We start from the raw sequence: 16,628 nt of genomic DNA on the forward strand, positions 1-16,628 counted from the left end.
ACTTAGGGATTCATTTGACTACAATTGACCTCAATTGCACTTATTCAGGATTAAAAATTATTTATGTATGTAGGAATATGAACATACCACTGCCCAAGTTTAGAAATAAACAAACAAAAAAAAACCCTGTAGGAGCAATATGGATCACACAGAGATAGAACACAGGTCATCAGGCTTATCAGCAACCAATTTTAATTAATGAGGCAATTCATTGGCATTCAATTATGGTTTTGAGAAAGTGTTATAAACAAATGCTTAGTTCCCAGGATAAACAAATTAAAAAGATGTATGATCATATTAATATTATCCTATGCAAAGAGTACTTATTCTTCAAATTATACCGTGTTCCTCTATCCTTGTATGAAATTAAGTTTACAATCAGAAAAGAATAGTTTACTATTATAATTTTCCTAATAATTTTATTTGATCTCTGATCTTGAACAATGCAAAGATTGGCTGGATTTCACGCTTAGGGATTGGTAGATCTCAAGCTTAGGGATTAGTTGGTTTTGTGTTCAGTTGGTCAAGGGTAGAGTGTGTTTCATTGGCTCATGCTTCAGGGCCAAAGTGTGTTCTTTCACTAGCCCCTTAAAACCCTTTGAGTCTGGTTTCAGGGTCAGGTGTGTTTCTTTCATTGGCTCTGGATTCAGGATCAAAGTGTGTTTCCTTGTCTTGGTTTTAGAGTCAGGATGTGTTTCTTCAGCTCCAGTTTCAGAGTCAAAATTATATATTTCAATGGTCAGGATGTGTTTCTTTAGCTGGACCATTTACCCTACACATAGGGCTTGATAAATTCATAAATTCATTTTATCATGAATTTGTAAGTACAAACAGTATAAAAATGACATCATAATGCTTGAAAAGATTGTTAACACTGTCAAATTTATTTCTACAGAAGAAATAGTCTTGTGTTGTAGGCGGAGGATTTTTGTTCATTCCTGGCTGCCCAGACCCAAAATAATCACACAGAGACACTTAAATAATCACAATTAAAACACTGCTTGGTCTATTAGCTCAGGATTCTTACGAACTAACTCTGATATCTTAAATTAACCAATTTCTATTATTTTGTATTTTACCACAAGACTTGTGATTTACCAGTAAGGTTCCAGGGCATCTGTCTCCTTCAGCAGATACATGGAGTCTGGCTCCACTTTCTTTTCTCCTCTACCTATGCTTGGAATTCCTGCCTTGCTCTATTCTGCTGTGCCATAGACCCAAAGCAGCTTCTTTATTAAAGAATGGTAACAAAATACATTCACAGCATACAGAGGGAAATCCCAAATCGTTATGTAGCTGATTGTAAGTGTTTTGGCTAAAGATCTTACCAAATACTTGATAATAAGTATTTTTTTCAGGTAGTCAATCTCTATTGTAATATACAAAGATTTTAACATATTGTTGTACACAAAAGTTTTACTCCTATATAAAGTACAAAATTTTAACACACTGAATACATTCATAGGGTTTCTCTGCAGTATGAATTTTTTCTCATGGTTTAGATTATTCATTCATGCAAATGCTTTACCAGACTGATTACATTCAGAGTATATCTCCAGTGTGTGATCTTTTATGCATTTGAAGAGTCCTGTGAAGTGCAAAGGCTTTACCACACTCATTACATTCATAGGATTTCTCTCCAGCATGTGTTCATGTCTTTGAAGATGACTATGATAAACAAAGCCTTTAGCACACTAATTACATACGTAAAGTTTCTCTCCAATATGGGTTCTTTTGTTTTAGAGATTACTGTGACATGCAAAGGCTTTTCCACATTGATTTTATTCATAGGGTTTCTCTCCAGTATGTGTTCTTTCATGTGTTTGGAGACTACTGTGACATACAAAGGCTTTACCACACTGATTACATACAAAGGGCTTCTCTCCAGTATGGGTTCTTTTATGTCTTCGGAGATTACTGCGCCATGCAAAGGCTTTATCACATTGAGTACATTCATAGGGCTTCTCTCCAGTATGGATTCTTTCATGACGTTGTAGATGACTGAGATGTGCAAAGGCTTTACCACACTGATTACATTTATAGGGTTTCTCTCCAGTATGGATTCTTTCATGACTTTGAAGATGACCGTGCTGTGAAAAGGCTTTACCACATTGATTACATTCAAAAGGTTTCTCTCCAGTATGGCTTCTTTCATGATTTTGAAGATAACTGGGATATGAAAAGACTTTACCACACTGAATACATACATAGGATTTCTCTCCAGTATGGGTTCTTTTATGTGCTTGGAGACTACTGTGACATATAAAGGCTTTACCACACTGATTACATTCATAGGGTTTCTCTCCAGTATGGGTTCTTTTATGTGTTTGGAGACTACTGTGACATACAAAGGTTTTACCACACTGATTACATTCATAGGGTTTCTTCCCAGTGTGTCTTCTTTCATGACATTGAAGATGACTGTGCTGTGCAAAGGCTTTACCACACTGATGACATTCATAGGGCTTCTCACCAGTATGTGATCTTTTATGTATTTGAAGAGTACTGGGAAGTGCAAAGGCTTTACCACAGTGATTACATTCATAGGGTTTCTCTCCAGTATGTATTCTTTTATGTCTTTGTAGATTACTGTGATATGCAAAGGCTTTACCACATTGATTACATTCATAGGGCTTCTCTCCAGTATGGCTTCTTTCATGACTTTGAAGATGACTGTGCTGCAGAAAGGCTTTACCACACTGATGACATTCATAGGGTTTCTCTCCATTGTATGTTCTTTTATGCATTTGAAGATGACTGTGATGTGAAAAAGCTTTACCACACTCATTTCCTTCATAAGGTTTCAATCTAGTGTGTGTTTTTTCATGCCTGTGAAGATGACTGTTACATGCAAAGTCTTTAACACATTGAGTATATACAGAACTTTTCTCTCCAGTTTGACTTTTTTCATGCCTACAATAATAATGGTACATGTGAAAGCATTACTACATTGTTGAATATTTTTATCTGTATAAATTAATTTTACATCTTAGTCATATTTTAAAGAGGAATTATATGTTAAGGTTTTAGCACTATGTTTATAATCTTGCTTTTTCCCTTCATCAAAGCTTGCTTTTCATCTTTGAAGATAACTGATAATAGCCTTTATAACATGGTTCACATTTACAGAATCTTTTTTTCTGCATGAGAAATTTCATGTATTTGAAGAGAACTTAAAAATCTCAGAGCTTTACCACTCTTATTGCATTTATAAACTTTCCTATACTGTGAGTGAAATTACATTTGTTAAGTGTACTAGGACAAACAGAAGATTTTACCCAGTCCGAGTACTCATGGTACTTTTCTGAAATGTGAGCTTGTTGATATACTAACAATGAGGCTAGAAAACCAATTACTTGTATACTTGTACATCAAATTCAACACGTATACTCAACATGGTACATGCTACATATCTTCTGTTTGTTCTGAGAGAGAGGTATGTTATATCGTTTCACATCCCTATGCTCATGTAGCTTGTATCCAGAGTAACATATGATATACCTAGTAATAAGAATAACAAATATAAGGCTTCCACATTGAGTTCACAGTTTGACTTTCTGTTCTCATACACTTGTGGTATCTGGATTAAGGCCTCTCTACAATAGCTGCCCCTTGATTCATGACTCTAACTGCCCCCCTCACTAAAATTAACACAGTCACAAGTATATGTGTTAAACTACCCTTTCTATGGACTATTAGTGTAATACAGAGGCTTACAGATATACTTATCATTAATATGAGTAATATTAAATAAATTGACAATTTTACAGAATAGCTCTCATAATATCATGATTCAAATGGTAATATAGGTTAAGACATGGCTTCCTTGACTTCTTTCTTGAAAGAACGACTTGCAAATGCAGTTCACCTATCTGAAATTAAGGTATATGATTTTGTGAGAAATTAACAATCATCAATTCATAATAATAATTTGCACTGTTCTTTTTGTATAAAACATTTGGATACATTACAAATTCTTCATAGGTACATTTGTATCACCTTATACATGAAAATTACCTTTCATGTCTTCTAGAACTTTGACAATGTTCATCAATATTATGGTCCTCCCAACTGTATCCTAAAATATATTACCAGAAAAAAATGTTCATTATATATTAAAAATTGTAAAAAATTAAGTTACAATTTGAAGCAAACCTTACAAAATCTTGATTTATTTACCCATTCTTCTTTTTCAATCATATTACAAAAGAGCATCATTAAAAAATGAACACTTGTCCCCTTATTTGAAACATGAAAGATAATTCAGTCTTACCTATAGTAGTGAGGTTTCTGTAGGTCTCCAGCATTACATCTTTGTAGAGACTCTTCTGTGAAGGATCCAGTAAAGTCCACTCTTCCCAAGTGAAGTTGATATGCACGTCATCATAGGTCACTGTATTCTAAAATATCCCGTACATGTGTACAACAGAAAGCATGATTTTGACAACATTATAAATGTATACTTCTTTGACAGTATAGTCATAGAATTCTGGTGCTCCCCATACTTATTCCATGACATAGACATCATAATTTAATCAACAAGTCACTTTAGAAGCAAACTGAATAGGAGATTCACCTCGGTCATTTCTGAACCCTTTGAATGGGATAGCACCTTGCAAGAGAAATGCCTACTAACCAACAATGAAAGATGCATAAACATATCAACAGTACAGAGTATAGATAAGAGAAATTGTATGAATGAATAATTCCTAACTACAAAAAAGAAAAATAAGATAAAAAAGCCAGATTATTGAATCATGCCTCTAATCCTTGTCCTCAGAAGGCAGAGGCATGTATATCTATCTGCCTCTGAGTTCAATACCAGCCTAATCCATGGAATCACTTCTAGGACAGCCAGAAATACATATTAAATACCTTTTTCACATGAAAAATATCAATCAAACATAAAAGATAGAAATAACTCATAGGTTTTTGATGAAGTTTCTACAAAGAGTTATGCATTAACTTCAACTCTTTATTCATCTACCAGAAACCCAAAGTGCCCCAATCTAAACTGCAACATAAACCAGATTTTACTATGAGGCACTGTGTGTTTAAAAAGTTATAAATGGACAAATGAAAACAATAGTAATTAATATGCTGATTACAAATAATCAACACAGAGCAGGAAAGATGGATCAATAGTAAATAGTCCTCCTGGTCTTGCATACAGGTGGGCTCAAGGACTTACATGTGGGATCATAACTATCCATTGTTCCAAGTTTAGGGTTTCTAACACTATCTTTTGATTATTGTAAAGACCAGGTACTCACATGGTGTATATCCATGCATACAAGTAAAATACTTAGAGGTAGGCAGAGTAGACAGAACTGAATTCTGGAATGAAGAAAGCAGAGTCAGAGAGAATCGCCACGGAGCTGTTAATATCAGACACACTGCATCTTTCCTGGTAAGCCACAACCTCATGGTGATAAACAGATTGCTAGAAGTGGGTTAAATCAAGATGTGAGAGTTAGCTAATAAGAGGATAGAGATAATGGGCCAGGCAGTGTTTAAATTAATACAGTTTCTGTGTGATTATTTCGGGTGTAAACTAGCTGGGACGACAAGCAATCCCATCTTTTTCACCAAGGAGGGAACAAAGGGCCACCCTCCTCCTACTACAAAAATATTCTTTTTAAAAAATAAAAATTCAAAACAAACAAAACAGGCAGGAAGAAGGTTATGTACCTGTAATCCAATGACTCATAACGCACAGGTAGTATTAATGTCATGAATACATGCCATTCTGGGAAACATAATGAAACCCTCTGTCAAATTTTAAAATTCAAGATATGGGTATAACTCAGTACAACACCATATGCTCGATAGGAACAAAACCATTATACAACAATATAAAAACAAAAAGCCAGGAATGTTGGACCACCTTTAATCCCAGCACTTGGGAGTCAGAATTAAAGGATCTCTGAGTTTGAACCCAAGCTGGTATATAGAACTACTCCAGGATAGCTAGGGCTACACAGACAAACCTTGAATTCAAAACTAAACAAACAAAAATGAAAATTGTAGACTACCAAATTGCCTTGGCACTGAATAGCAGTTAATTCTATTGAATCTCACGTGATTTAGTGACAGAGTTTATGATGGTGGGGAAGTTATGACAGCAAAAGAAGAAAGCTGACCAATTAGTTTCAACCACAACACAGCAGGCACAAAGAACAGGAAATGGGTTGAGGCTATAGAAACTCATATCACATGTCCAATGAGGAAATTCATCCAGAAAGGCTCTTCCTACTACTGATTTCACAAACAATCAAATGAAATTTGCCAAGAAGAGGCACATGCTCAAATCCATCTTTCTATCTGGGAGTTTTTTATTCAACCTCTTACATTCTGACTCAGATCACTATAGGCTCATGGTCACCAATGAAGAAAAAGGATTTAGTCACTTCAATGATACTCATAATCTGCAACAGGCCCTATACTGTTGAAATGTTCAAAGTCTCTTCTGACACTCAAGACAATCTCTTGACAGTGACATCTTGTAAAATCAGAAAACAAGTTACATCTTTTCAACATACAATGGTACAGAATACCATTCACACTCCAAAATAGAGAAATGGAGACATAGTGAGGGAAGATTGAAACAACGCGACTGAAGCATAGCAGGACAAACATCAAATCCTGTAGCTCTGTCTCAGATGCACAGGGCTTCAGTTTCAAAGGGCAAAGATGGCCTTATCTCTGCATCTTCTCATACATCCCTCTCTTTGGTTACTTCCACTCCCTATATTTAGTTAGTTCTCCATAGATGTCTTATAGTTTAGGCATATCAATATCTTGTGATATCAAAATGCAACCTAGGCTGTATCAAAATACAACCCTTGCTGTTGTGGAATATTATTGTAAGATGTGTCATATTTGTTTATATTGTGAAACATTTGTTCCAATGATGCAAAGATGTGTTGCATTCTTTTATGTTGCATTTGTTTAATTCTGTGAAGGTGTGATACTTAGTGGGTCTAAAATACCTGATTTGCCTAATAATAAGCTGACTAGTCAATAGTTTGACAGGGAAGAATAGAAAGGGCTCATAGGCAGAGAGAATAAATGGTAGGAGAAATCCTGGGGGGAAAAGGAAGGATAAAAAAGGAGAGGAAATCAGGAGCCAGCAACCCAGCTATACAGCAAGCAACAGAGTAAGAAGAAAGGTATACAGAATAAAGATAAAAGTCCAGAGGCAAAAGGTAGATGGAACAATTAGTTAAGAAAAGCTGGGTAGAAACAAGAAAAGCTAAGGTCAGGAATATCTAAGAATTAATAAGCCCCAGTGTGTGTCATTTATTTGAGAGCTGGGTGGCAGGTCCAAAAAAGAGTAAAAACAAGAGGTTTTATCCTCACAGCTTCATGAAGTGAACTCTCCCAGTCTCTTTGCCGGAAGCAAGGACCTGTATTTTGAGATCTGCATTTTGTTTACAGCCATCTTAAGCTCACAAATTAAGAAAAATATTTACCTCTATCCCCTCTGCAGGGTCTAGGAAAACAATTGGTGTCTTATCTCCTAGCAGATACCTGAAGGAACTAGGCTCTGGAACTCATTAGCATTTTCCTTTGTTAGTCAACAATCACAGACCCTCAGTATTTACTTATCAGCTGGGCATGTTTCTGGACCTGAATTCCAAGAGACCTGAGCTTCCTGACACACTTCCCTTCCCCCTGACACCTCCCCCCTCTTTGCCTGTTTGTTATATAACAGCTTCTGAGGAAATAAATAAACTAGACGGCTTGATCAGAAATCCTGTTTTACCACCATTTCTCGTGTCTCTTGTCTCCTTTCAATCCTCTCCACTAGCTTTATCAGGGACCCCCGTTCATATCCCGCGGGTCGGGATATCTCTTCACTGAGTTTCTGACTCTGTCAAACATGGATGCCTGCAACAATGCTGAACAGTAACCACAAACTAAGAACCTATTACCTTAAATTGTGATTCTTTCTTGTTTCCAGGACCAGTACATGATGAGTGATCCTGAAAAGTTTAACTTCTTAATTGGGACAGACACTAACACACTTGGACCACATGTGTAGCAGATTTTGGATGAAGTTGCTTCCTGGAACTAGAAATCACTTTGCTTACCCCTTCCATAAGTTGAATGTTTATGTGAATGGAGTCTTACCCTTAGAGCACCTTGCTAGGCTTCCATTCCATAGCAAGGATCTTCTCTACAATGGTGATAAAATCCTTGAAAATCCCTGCCTGTTTCAGTAATTGACTGCCATAAGAAACTGCCTTTTTTATTTTCATTTATTTCTGCCCCACTTGGTTTTTTTTTTTTTCACCTTTGGCTTGAATCAGTAGTAACCATCCACCACATTCAATATTCCATTTCAGGACTTAGCTCATTATGTTTTTTAGTTCTGCTTTACTAAATTTCCAGGTCACAGGCAGAAAAAGATTTTGGAGTCAAAATATCACACAAATGACCTCTAGCTTAATCAGTTTCAATTGAAATTCGAAGATCTCAATCTCCACTTTCTGTCATTTCTTTTAACATTTCCATCTTTCTGATTCTACAAGAACAGCTGATTTAGTTCTGTGTACTATTTTCTATGTTTTTTTTTTTTGCCACCTAAAGTCTTGATATCTTCTATACTCTTTTAAGAGACATCATTCCCAGGTTCTGCCTAGCAACAATATTACTTTTGGTTTTCCATTTTTTGTTCTAACTTGCATTTATGTTTCTCTAATTAAGTCCTCTAACCAAAAGCAGCTCAGGCAATAAGTGGGGGTAATTTGGCTTCATCATTTTGGGAGCTTAGGATAGAGAAAATAAAGCTAATAGTTGAAGGCAAAAATACATGGACAAAGATTGTTTCAAGTCTTTCTCTCTTGCCTAGTCACTGATTGGTGCCTTTTGTATCCCAAGCCCACTTTCTTAGGGATATTGCCACCCTCAGTGGAGGAGCCTTCCCACACCAATCATCAATCAACACAATCTCTCCCAGATATAGCAGTTTATGGCTTTTATGAACAATGCCACTATGAACACAGTTGAGCAAATGAAATGTCCTTGTGGTAGTATCTTTTGGGTATATGTCCAAGAGTGATATAGGTGGGTCGTGAGGTAGATTCACTCCCAATTTCCTGAGGACTGCATGTTGATTTCCACATTGGCTGTAAAAGTTTGCACTTGCAACAGCAATGAATTCCCTCACTATATGTCCTTGCCAGCATTAGCTGTCACTTGTGTTATGGATCTTAACAATTCTAAGAGCTGAAAGACGGAATCCCAAAGTAGTCTTGATATTCATCTCTCTGATGGCTAAGGATGTTGAACATGTCTTCAGGTGTTTCTCAGTCACTTTAGATTCCTTGACTGGGAATTCTATTTAGAGGTGTACCCCATTATAATTGGATTATTTGGTTTGTTGTTTAGTTTCTTGAGTTCTTTAATATCCTAGGTGATAAAACACAGAATCACTTAGATAAACATGGTATGTATTCACTTATAGGTGGATATTACCAGTTAAGAAAAGTATAATCACAGTACTCACAGTCTATCACAGTACAATCCATAGACACAGAAAAGCTAAGTAACAAGAACAGCTCTAGGGGACATGCATGGATCTCCCTGGTAAGCAGAAATCCTGTGGGTGTACTGGAGGCAGATGGGGATGGGTACAGGGAGGATCAAGTGAGTGAAGAAGGGACAGGTGGGGAGAAGACAGGAAGAGATGACTGGAATAAGGGAGCTTTTAACAGGGGATGTGACAACAGTGTAGTGAAACTTTCTGGAGACTATAAAGGTAACCATAGTGAGGACTCCTAGTACTCAAGAATATGGAGGCTTGTTGCGGGATGTCCTCCCACTCCTCCAGCCTATCACCGCTGAGATACCAGCCCATTGAGGCGTGGTCTCTCTCCCTTTAAAAAAGCGGCCACTTCCCTCTCCTCTCTCTCTTCACTTCCTGCTCCGCCGGCGACTAGACTCCTTTCCTGTTTGCGTAGAGGGCTGTTGCCTGGGACAGTGATCTGTAAGTTTTTTCCCCTTTAAATAAATACCACCCTATTAATCATAATCCCAAATTGGTGTGGCATTGTTTCTGACTTACGCCTTCATTTTGGCACCCAACGTTTGGTTTCAGAACCTCTCATTTCCCTGCTCGCAGCCGCGAGTTCGGCTTGGTGGCCACAAGTTCGGCTTGGCAGCCGTGAGTTCGGCTTGGTGGCCGCGAGTTCGGCTTGGCGGGCGCTAGTTTGGCTTGGCGGGAGCCCTCCCTTCCTCAGCCACCGCCTGTGCCTTGCAGCGGCAGCCTTGGACTCCCCACGTGGATTTAAACTCCACAGGCCCGCGTAGTCTCTGCCCGCGTGGTTTGCTCTTTTCTGAGTCGTTTTTAAATCTCCCTTGCAAGCACAGCTCTTAACTGGCACAAACCAGAGCACGCGGTTGCTGAAAGCTGCAACCCCACAGGGTGACTCTGTCACGTGGAGGCATAAGCGGCTTCCAGATTGCTCTTCTCTACCCCTGGATTCTGGGTTTCTGGTTCCGTCTCTGGAATTGATTTAATTACATTTACTTTGTTGAGAAACTTGCATTTTCCAGTTTTTAACATCTACTAAGGCACTGAAACAGGACCATGTTTTCACCGCGACTCTGCAACAGCGCCACCTGCTGGATAATAGGTAATATGGCAGTTTTCGTTTCTAACGCAAATTTTACTGCTTTGTTTTCACTAATACAATGGATTAGTAAATTTATATTTACTAATACAATGAATTACATCATACAAGGTTTATATGATTATGGGGATACCTTAATTTGCTTGTTACTAGGCTTCAGTTTTATTTTCCATATTCTATCATTAAGGAAGAATACGGCACTCCTAAGAACGATTGAATCTTTACGTACTAATAATGAACAGAAAAATATGGCACTCCTAAGAATGATTGAATCTTTACGTACTAATAATGAACAGAAGAATATGGCACTCCTAAAAACGATAGAATCTTTACAAACTAATAATGAACAGAAGAATATGGCACTCCTAAGAATGATAGAATCTTTACGAACTAATAATGAACGACTAATTGACAGGATTAAAATTATTGAAAATCAGAGGTTATCTGAACAAGTGGATACTATGACAGACAAAATTGATTCCATATCCAAGGGTATTAGAAAGTTACCTGAAAGGGTTCAGGCTGTTGAATTTGACCTTCAGACTTTATCACAAAGTTTTGATAAGGTAACAGACAGAATGTACCTCCAAGATGGGAATCTACATGACATACAAGAAAAGTTTAAGGAGGACATGTTATCTTTGAAGGAAAAAATTAAAGCTTTGGAATCACAGGTGCAGAAAGAGGACCAAAAAATTGATACCTCAGTGAAATCACTGGAAATATATACAGGTCAGGAGATTCAGGATTTAAGAGAGACAATGATAAAAAGATTTGAAAAGATTAGGAAAATTATTGCAAATGGTGAACAGAGTAAGGAGGCACAAGGACAGGATACAATGCCTCCACCAGCTATTAGAACTGGCTTACCCAGGGTTCTAGCGACATACCCTATACTTAATTCTGACAAAGCGTCAACTTCTAAAGGCTCAAAGGGAGTCAGAGAAGCTAGATGGACACCAATAGCAATGAATGATCTGAAAGAAATTAAGCAAGCTGTTGTTAATTTTGGCTTGCACAATGCATATGTAAAGGAAATGATAAGGACTTGGGCTTCTAATGCTAGAGCTACCCCCCATGATTTCCATCAGTTAGTGTCTGCAGTTTTAGATAATGGACCTTCCTTGATGTTTGGAATTTATTTCAGAGAAGAATCCAAACATATGGAACAGCAAGGAAGAGCAAAAGGTATTGAGGTTTCCCAAGATCAAATTCTTGGTGCAGGAGAATATGCTGATCCACAGGTCCAAGCTCTTTATGACGATGAAGTACTGTGTCTATGTCACCAAGCAGCTTTAAATGCTTGGAATAGGATACAAGATCCAGCAAAAAGGGTTGAAGCATATACCAGAATTAGGCAGGGACAGAGAGAACCCTTTATTGACTTTTTGCAAAGATTAATTAAGGCTCTGGACATAGGGGTAACAGACCCAGAAGCTAGACGAATACTTCTTGAATCTCTAGCTTTTGAGAATGCAAACATAGAATGCAAAAAGATAATTGGGCCTTTAAAGTCTAGATCAGCACCTATGGATGAATGGATTCAGCATACGATGAATGTTGAGACCTTTAGCTATAATGATGAATCTTGGGTAGGAGAAGCGATTTCCAAAGCAATGAGGAGACATCAAACTGCCAGGTGTTTTAATTGTGGTAAATTAGGACATTTGCAAAGGAATTGCAGGCAAAGAATTTCTAGGAATAATATCTCTTCTGGGAATGACAAAAATAGGAGACCTCGGCCTTCAGGTATATGTAGGAGATGCGGTAAAGGCAGGCATTGGTCCAACGAATGTAGGTCAACAACAGACAGACGGGGCACTCCGATATCATTGGGAAACTCCTTGGGGGGCCTCTCGCAGGCCCCCAAGCCAACAGTGGCCCAGTCATTCCCAGTCACAGTGGAGAACGTGCCTCACCAAGAAAATTAAAAGCTCCAATTTCTGCTGTAAAAAGTAATACTGGTCTAAATGATGAATTACGTGTGGAGGATGAGTCAAAAAACCCAATAGGACAGAGTAAACGTATATTTTGGCAGACTTCTATTAATGATCAAAGACCAAAGCTAAGAGTCTGTATAAATGGCACTTTTATTGAAGGCTTATTAGACACAGGTGCGGATGTAAGTATCATTACCCCAGAATCTTGGCATCCGAATTGGCCTCTTCAAGAGGTAGATGTTCAGTTCCTGGGAATTGGAACCCTATCTCGTGTAAAACAAAGCACAAGATGGGTTGAATGCATAGGGCACGAAGGGCAAATAGGAAGACTAAGGCCTTATATAGCCAATATTGCCATAAATTTATGGGGCCGTGACCTGCTACAGCAATGGAATACCCAGATTAACATTCCTGTATTTCCAGGAACTCATAATTCTGGGAAGGATATGATGAGGTATTATGGAAAAAGGTCACCAGCCATTCAGGCTGTACAAGAACATACAGCAAATATCAAACCTTTAGAGGTACCAACAGCCCTACCTTTAAAATGGCTAACTGAGAAGGCAATATGGACCAAACAGTGGCCTCTAGCTGAAGATAAACTACAGGCATTGGAACAGCTGGTGCAAGAGCAACTAGATGCTCACCATATTGAAGAATCAACCAGCCCTTGGAATTCTCCTGTGTTTGTTGTAAAAAAGAAATCTGGTAAATGGAGAATGGTGACAGATCTAAGAGCTGTCAACAAAGTAATTCAACCTATGGGCCCACTACAATCTGGAATTCCTTTGCCTTCTCTGTTACCAAAAGGATGGCCTCTTATAGTTATTGATTTGAAAGATTGTTTTTTCACTATACCATTACAAGAAAAGGATAGAGAAAAATTTGACTTCACAGTGCCTACTTATAATAATTCTCAGCCTAATAGGAGATATCAATGGACTGTCCTCCCACAGGGTATGCTCAATAGTCCTACACTGTGCCAATATTTTGTAAGTAAGCCATTGGAAATAATTCGTAAACAATTCCCCAAGTCCATCATTTATCATTACATGGATGACATCTTGTTATCTGATTCAAATAAAGATACTTTAGAAAGGATGTTTGAAGAAGTAAAGAAAGTCTTGCCTAGGTGGGGATTACAAATTGCCCCTGAAAAGATTCAAAGAGGAAATTCTATTAATTACCTAGGTTACAGAATAGGGTTAGAGAAAATTAAAACGCAAAAGGCACAAATTAGGAGAGACCGCTTAAAGACTCTTAATGACTTCCAAAGATTGTTAGGAGACATTTCCAGTCTACGACCAGCTGTTGGGATTACACCTGATCTAATAGTTCATTTAAACAAAACCTTAGATGGTGATAAAGATTTGAATAGTCCAAGAGAACTGACAGCTGAAGCAGAAAAGGAACTGACAATGATTGAGGAAAAATTACAGGAGGCACATGTGGATAGGGTGAACCCAAATCTTAGCTGCATCCTAGTCATATTGCCTTCCAGAATTTCTCCTACAGGGATTCTAATGCAGAGGGAAGATATTATTTTATAGTGGATATTTATACCTAATAAACCAAGTAAAAAAATTAAAAACTTATGTGGAAAAAGTCTCTGAATTAATTATAAAAGGTAAGCTGAGACTTCGTCAACTAGCAGGTATAGACCCAGCAGAAATTATAGTGCCTTTTACTACTGAAGAAATAAAAAAGTTATGGGAAGACAATGAACCATGGCAAAGAGCTTGTGCTAACTTTTTGGGAGAAATTAATAGCAACTATCCCAAAAGTGATAGACTTAATCTCATAAAAAGAACTTCTTGGATTCTTCCTAGAATTGTACGTGATGCTCCAATAACTGGAGCCCGTACGTTCTATACTGATGCAAATAAATCAGGGAAAGCAGGTTACAAGTCAGATGAATTGAGTAAGGTGGAACAAAGCCCTTATAATTCTGTCCAGAAGGCAGAATTATATGCCATTCTTATGGTGCTAAGGGATTTTAAAGAACCTCTTAATATAGTTACAGATTCACAATATGCAGAAAGAGTTATCTTGCATATTGAAACCACTGAATTTATACCAGATGACACAGAGTTGACTTCATTGTTTATCCAGGTACAAAACATAATCAGGAACAGGCTTTGTCCGATGTACATAACACACATCCGGTCCCATACAGGTCTGCCTGGTCCTCTAGCCCAAGGCAACACTGAGATTGATCAATTATTGATTGGAAGTGTGTTGCAGGCCTCAGAATTCCATAAGAAGCATCATGTCAATAGTAAAGGTCTAAAGAAAGAATTTTCCATTACTTGGCAACAAGCTAAGGACATTATAAAGAGATGTCCTACTTGTTCTTTCTATAATCAAACACCGTTGCCTGCAGGGAGTAACCCAAAGGGTACTAAGAGAAATGAAATCTGGCAGATGGATGTGTTCCACTTTATGGAATTTGGTAAATTAAAATATGTACACCACACCATAGACACGTATTCAGGTTTTCAATGGGCTACTGCCCTGAGCTCAGAAAAGGCTGATTCAGTAATCACACATTTATTGGAAGTTATGGCCATCATGGGTATACCTGCACAAATAAAGACAGATAATGGTCCAGCATATGTATCTAAGAAAATGAAACGCTTTTTTGATTATTATAATATAAAACACATTACAGGTATACCAAATAATCCTACAGGTCAGGCAGTTATAGAAAGATCAAATCATACTATAAAGGATATGCTGAACAAACAGAAAGGGACCGAAAATACCCCCAGAAATAGATTACATAATGCTTTATTAACCTTGAATTTTCTTAACGCTAATGAGAAAGGAACGACAGCAGCAGAGAGACATTGGATAATGGAAAAGTCTGCTGAACTAAATCAACCGATTTATTTCAAAGATGTGCTGACCTCTCAATGGAAGCCAGGAGATGTGCTACGTTGGGGAAGGGGTTTTGCTCTTGTTTCCACAGGAGAAGAAAAATTGTGGATACCATCAAAATTAATAAAGTTTCGATTTGAAGAGGAGAAACCTCTTGGAAAGGAGAAATGACAACTTATCCACAATGATGATATTCATACAGGTGGTAAGAAAAACATATAGAATGGGGGCAGGGTTCTGTTCTTATCTCCACAGGAAAACACTCATCTTTGAAAAATTCAAGGGACCCTGGAGATTTGGATACTGACAGATGGAAAAATACCTGCCCAATAGGAAATATCAAGAAAACTGAAAGGGTTGTGTAAGTAATATTAAACCATATTTCTAAATTTATAAAGCTGGTTTTGAAGTTGGACTCTGGCTCAGTCCCTCTCCAATTCCAAGCCTGTTAGTAAGAGAAAAACCCAGAGTTTCTGGAGTTTCTGTCTCATGTCAAGAGCCATGATATGGGACAGAAAGAAATATGAGTTTAGAAAACATCTTTGCTTTTCTTCATATCTATCATACTTTTCATTGAACATATCTATCATGCCTTTCAGTGAATATGTATATATATGTCTATATATGTCTATATGATTAATGTTTAAGTTTTTCACAATGAACAATGAGTTTTTGCTGAAGTGATATTTGAAGTTTCCAGGAAGAAGATGGGGCCCCATAACAACAACTCCACCTGGTTGATATGATGTCATGATACTGATAGCACTACTACAAGACCTGCTTTGGGTACCAGCTGCACAAGACAGTTCCAACTTGGTTAGCTGAAATGGTGCACATCTTATACAACATTTTGGCCAGACCTGCACAAAATACTCAGAGACTATTGGCAATTTTAAAAGACATTGATCTTGAAATTTAACCATCATTTTACTTTCGCAGGATCCCCCCGAAAGAACGTCGCCCCCATGACAGCTGGAAGTAATTTTAGAGGACGACGTCCCCTCTCCCAGTAAAGTTTGCCCTTGGGTTTAGGGACATCATTTAGGGGTTGATTATAATTAGTATGTGATTGAGGGTTGAGGGAGGAATTTTATACGCTCAGGGATCATTTTGAAAAAAAAAAGAGGGATGATGGGATAATAGATTTGTAATTGTGAGTTACTGTCTT

At 37.7% G+C, this 16,628-nt stretch overlaps 1 protein-coding gene across 1 annotated transcript in view; it reads right to left on the reverse strand.

Annotated features, from left to right (window-relative positions):
• Positions 1–1,170: 1,170 nt before the first annotated feature.
• The window catches only part of LOC121446136 (zinc finger protein 431-like), a 42,080-nt gene continuing 26,622 nt past the window's right edge, over positions 1,171–16,628 (reverse strand). Inside the window, exons 2-5 of the mRNA XM_041648548.1 lie at positions 5,274–5,337; positions 4,274–4,400; positions 4,018–4,078; positions 1,171–2,913 (exon numbers count right to left, since the gene is read on the reverse strand). Coding sequence (XP_041504482.1) covers positions 1,782–2,913; positions 4,018–4,078; positions 4,274–4,400; positions 5,274–5,288 — 1,335 coding nt within the window. The 5' untranslated portion in view covers positions 5,289–5,337 and the 3' untranslated portion in view covers positions 1,171–1,781. The remainder of the gene's footprint in view (positions 2,914–4,017; positions 4,079–4,273; positions 4,401–5,273; positions 5,338–16,628) is intronic.

Source organism: Microtus oregoni, unplaced genomic scaffold, assembly GCF_018167655.1.
Source record: "Microtus oregoni isolate MIOR12 unplaced genomic scaffold, Mior012 000003F_ref0000135, whole genome shotgun sequence".
Classification (NCBI taxonomy): Eukaryota; Metazoa; Chordata; class Mammalia; order Rodentia; family Cricetidae; genus Microtus; species Microtus oregoni.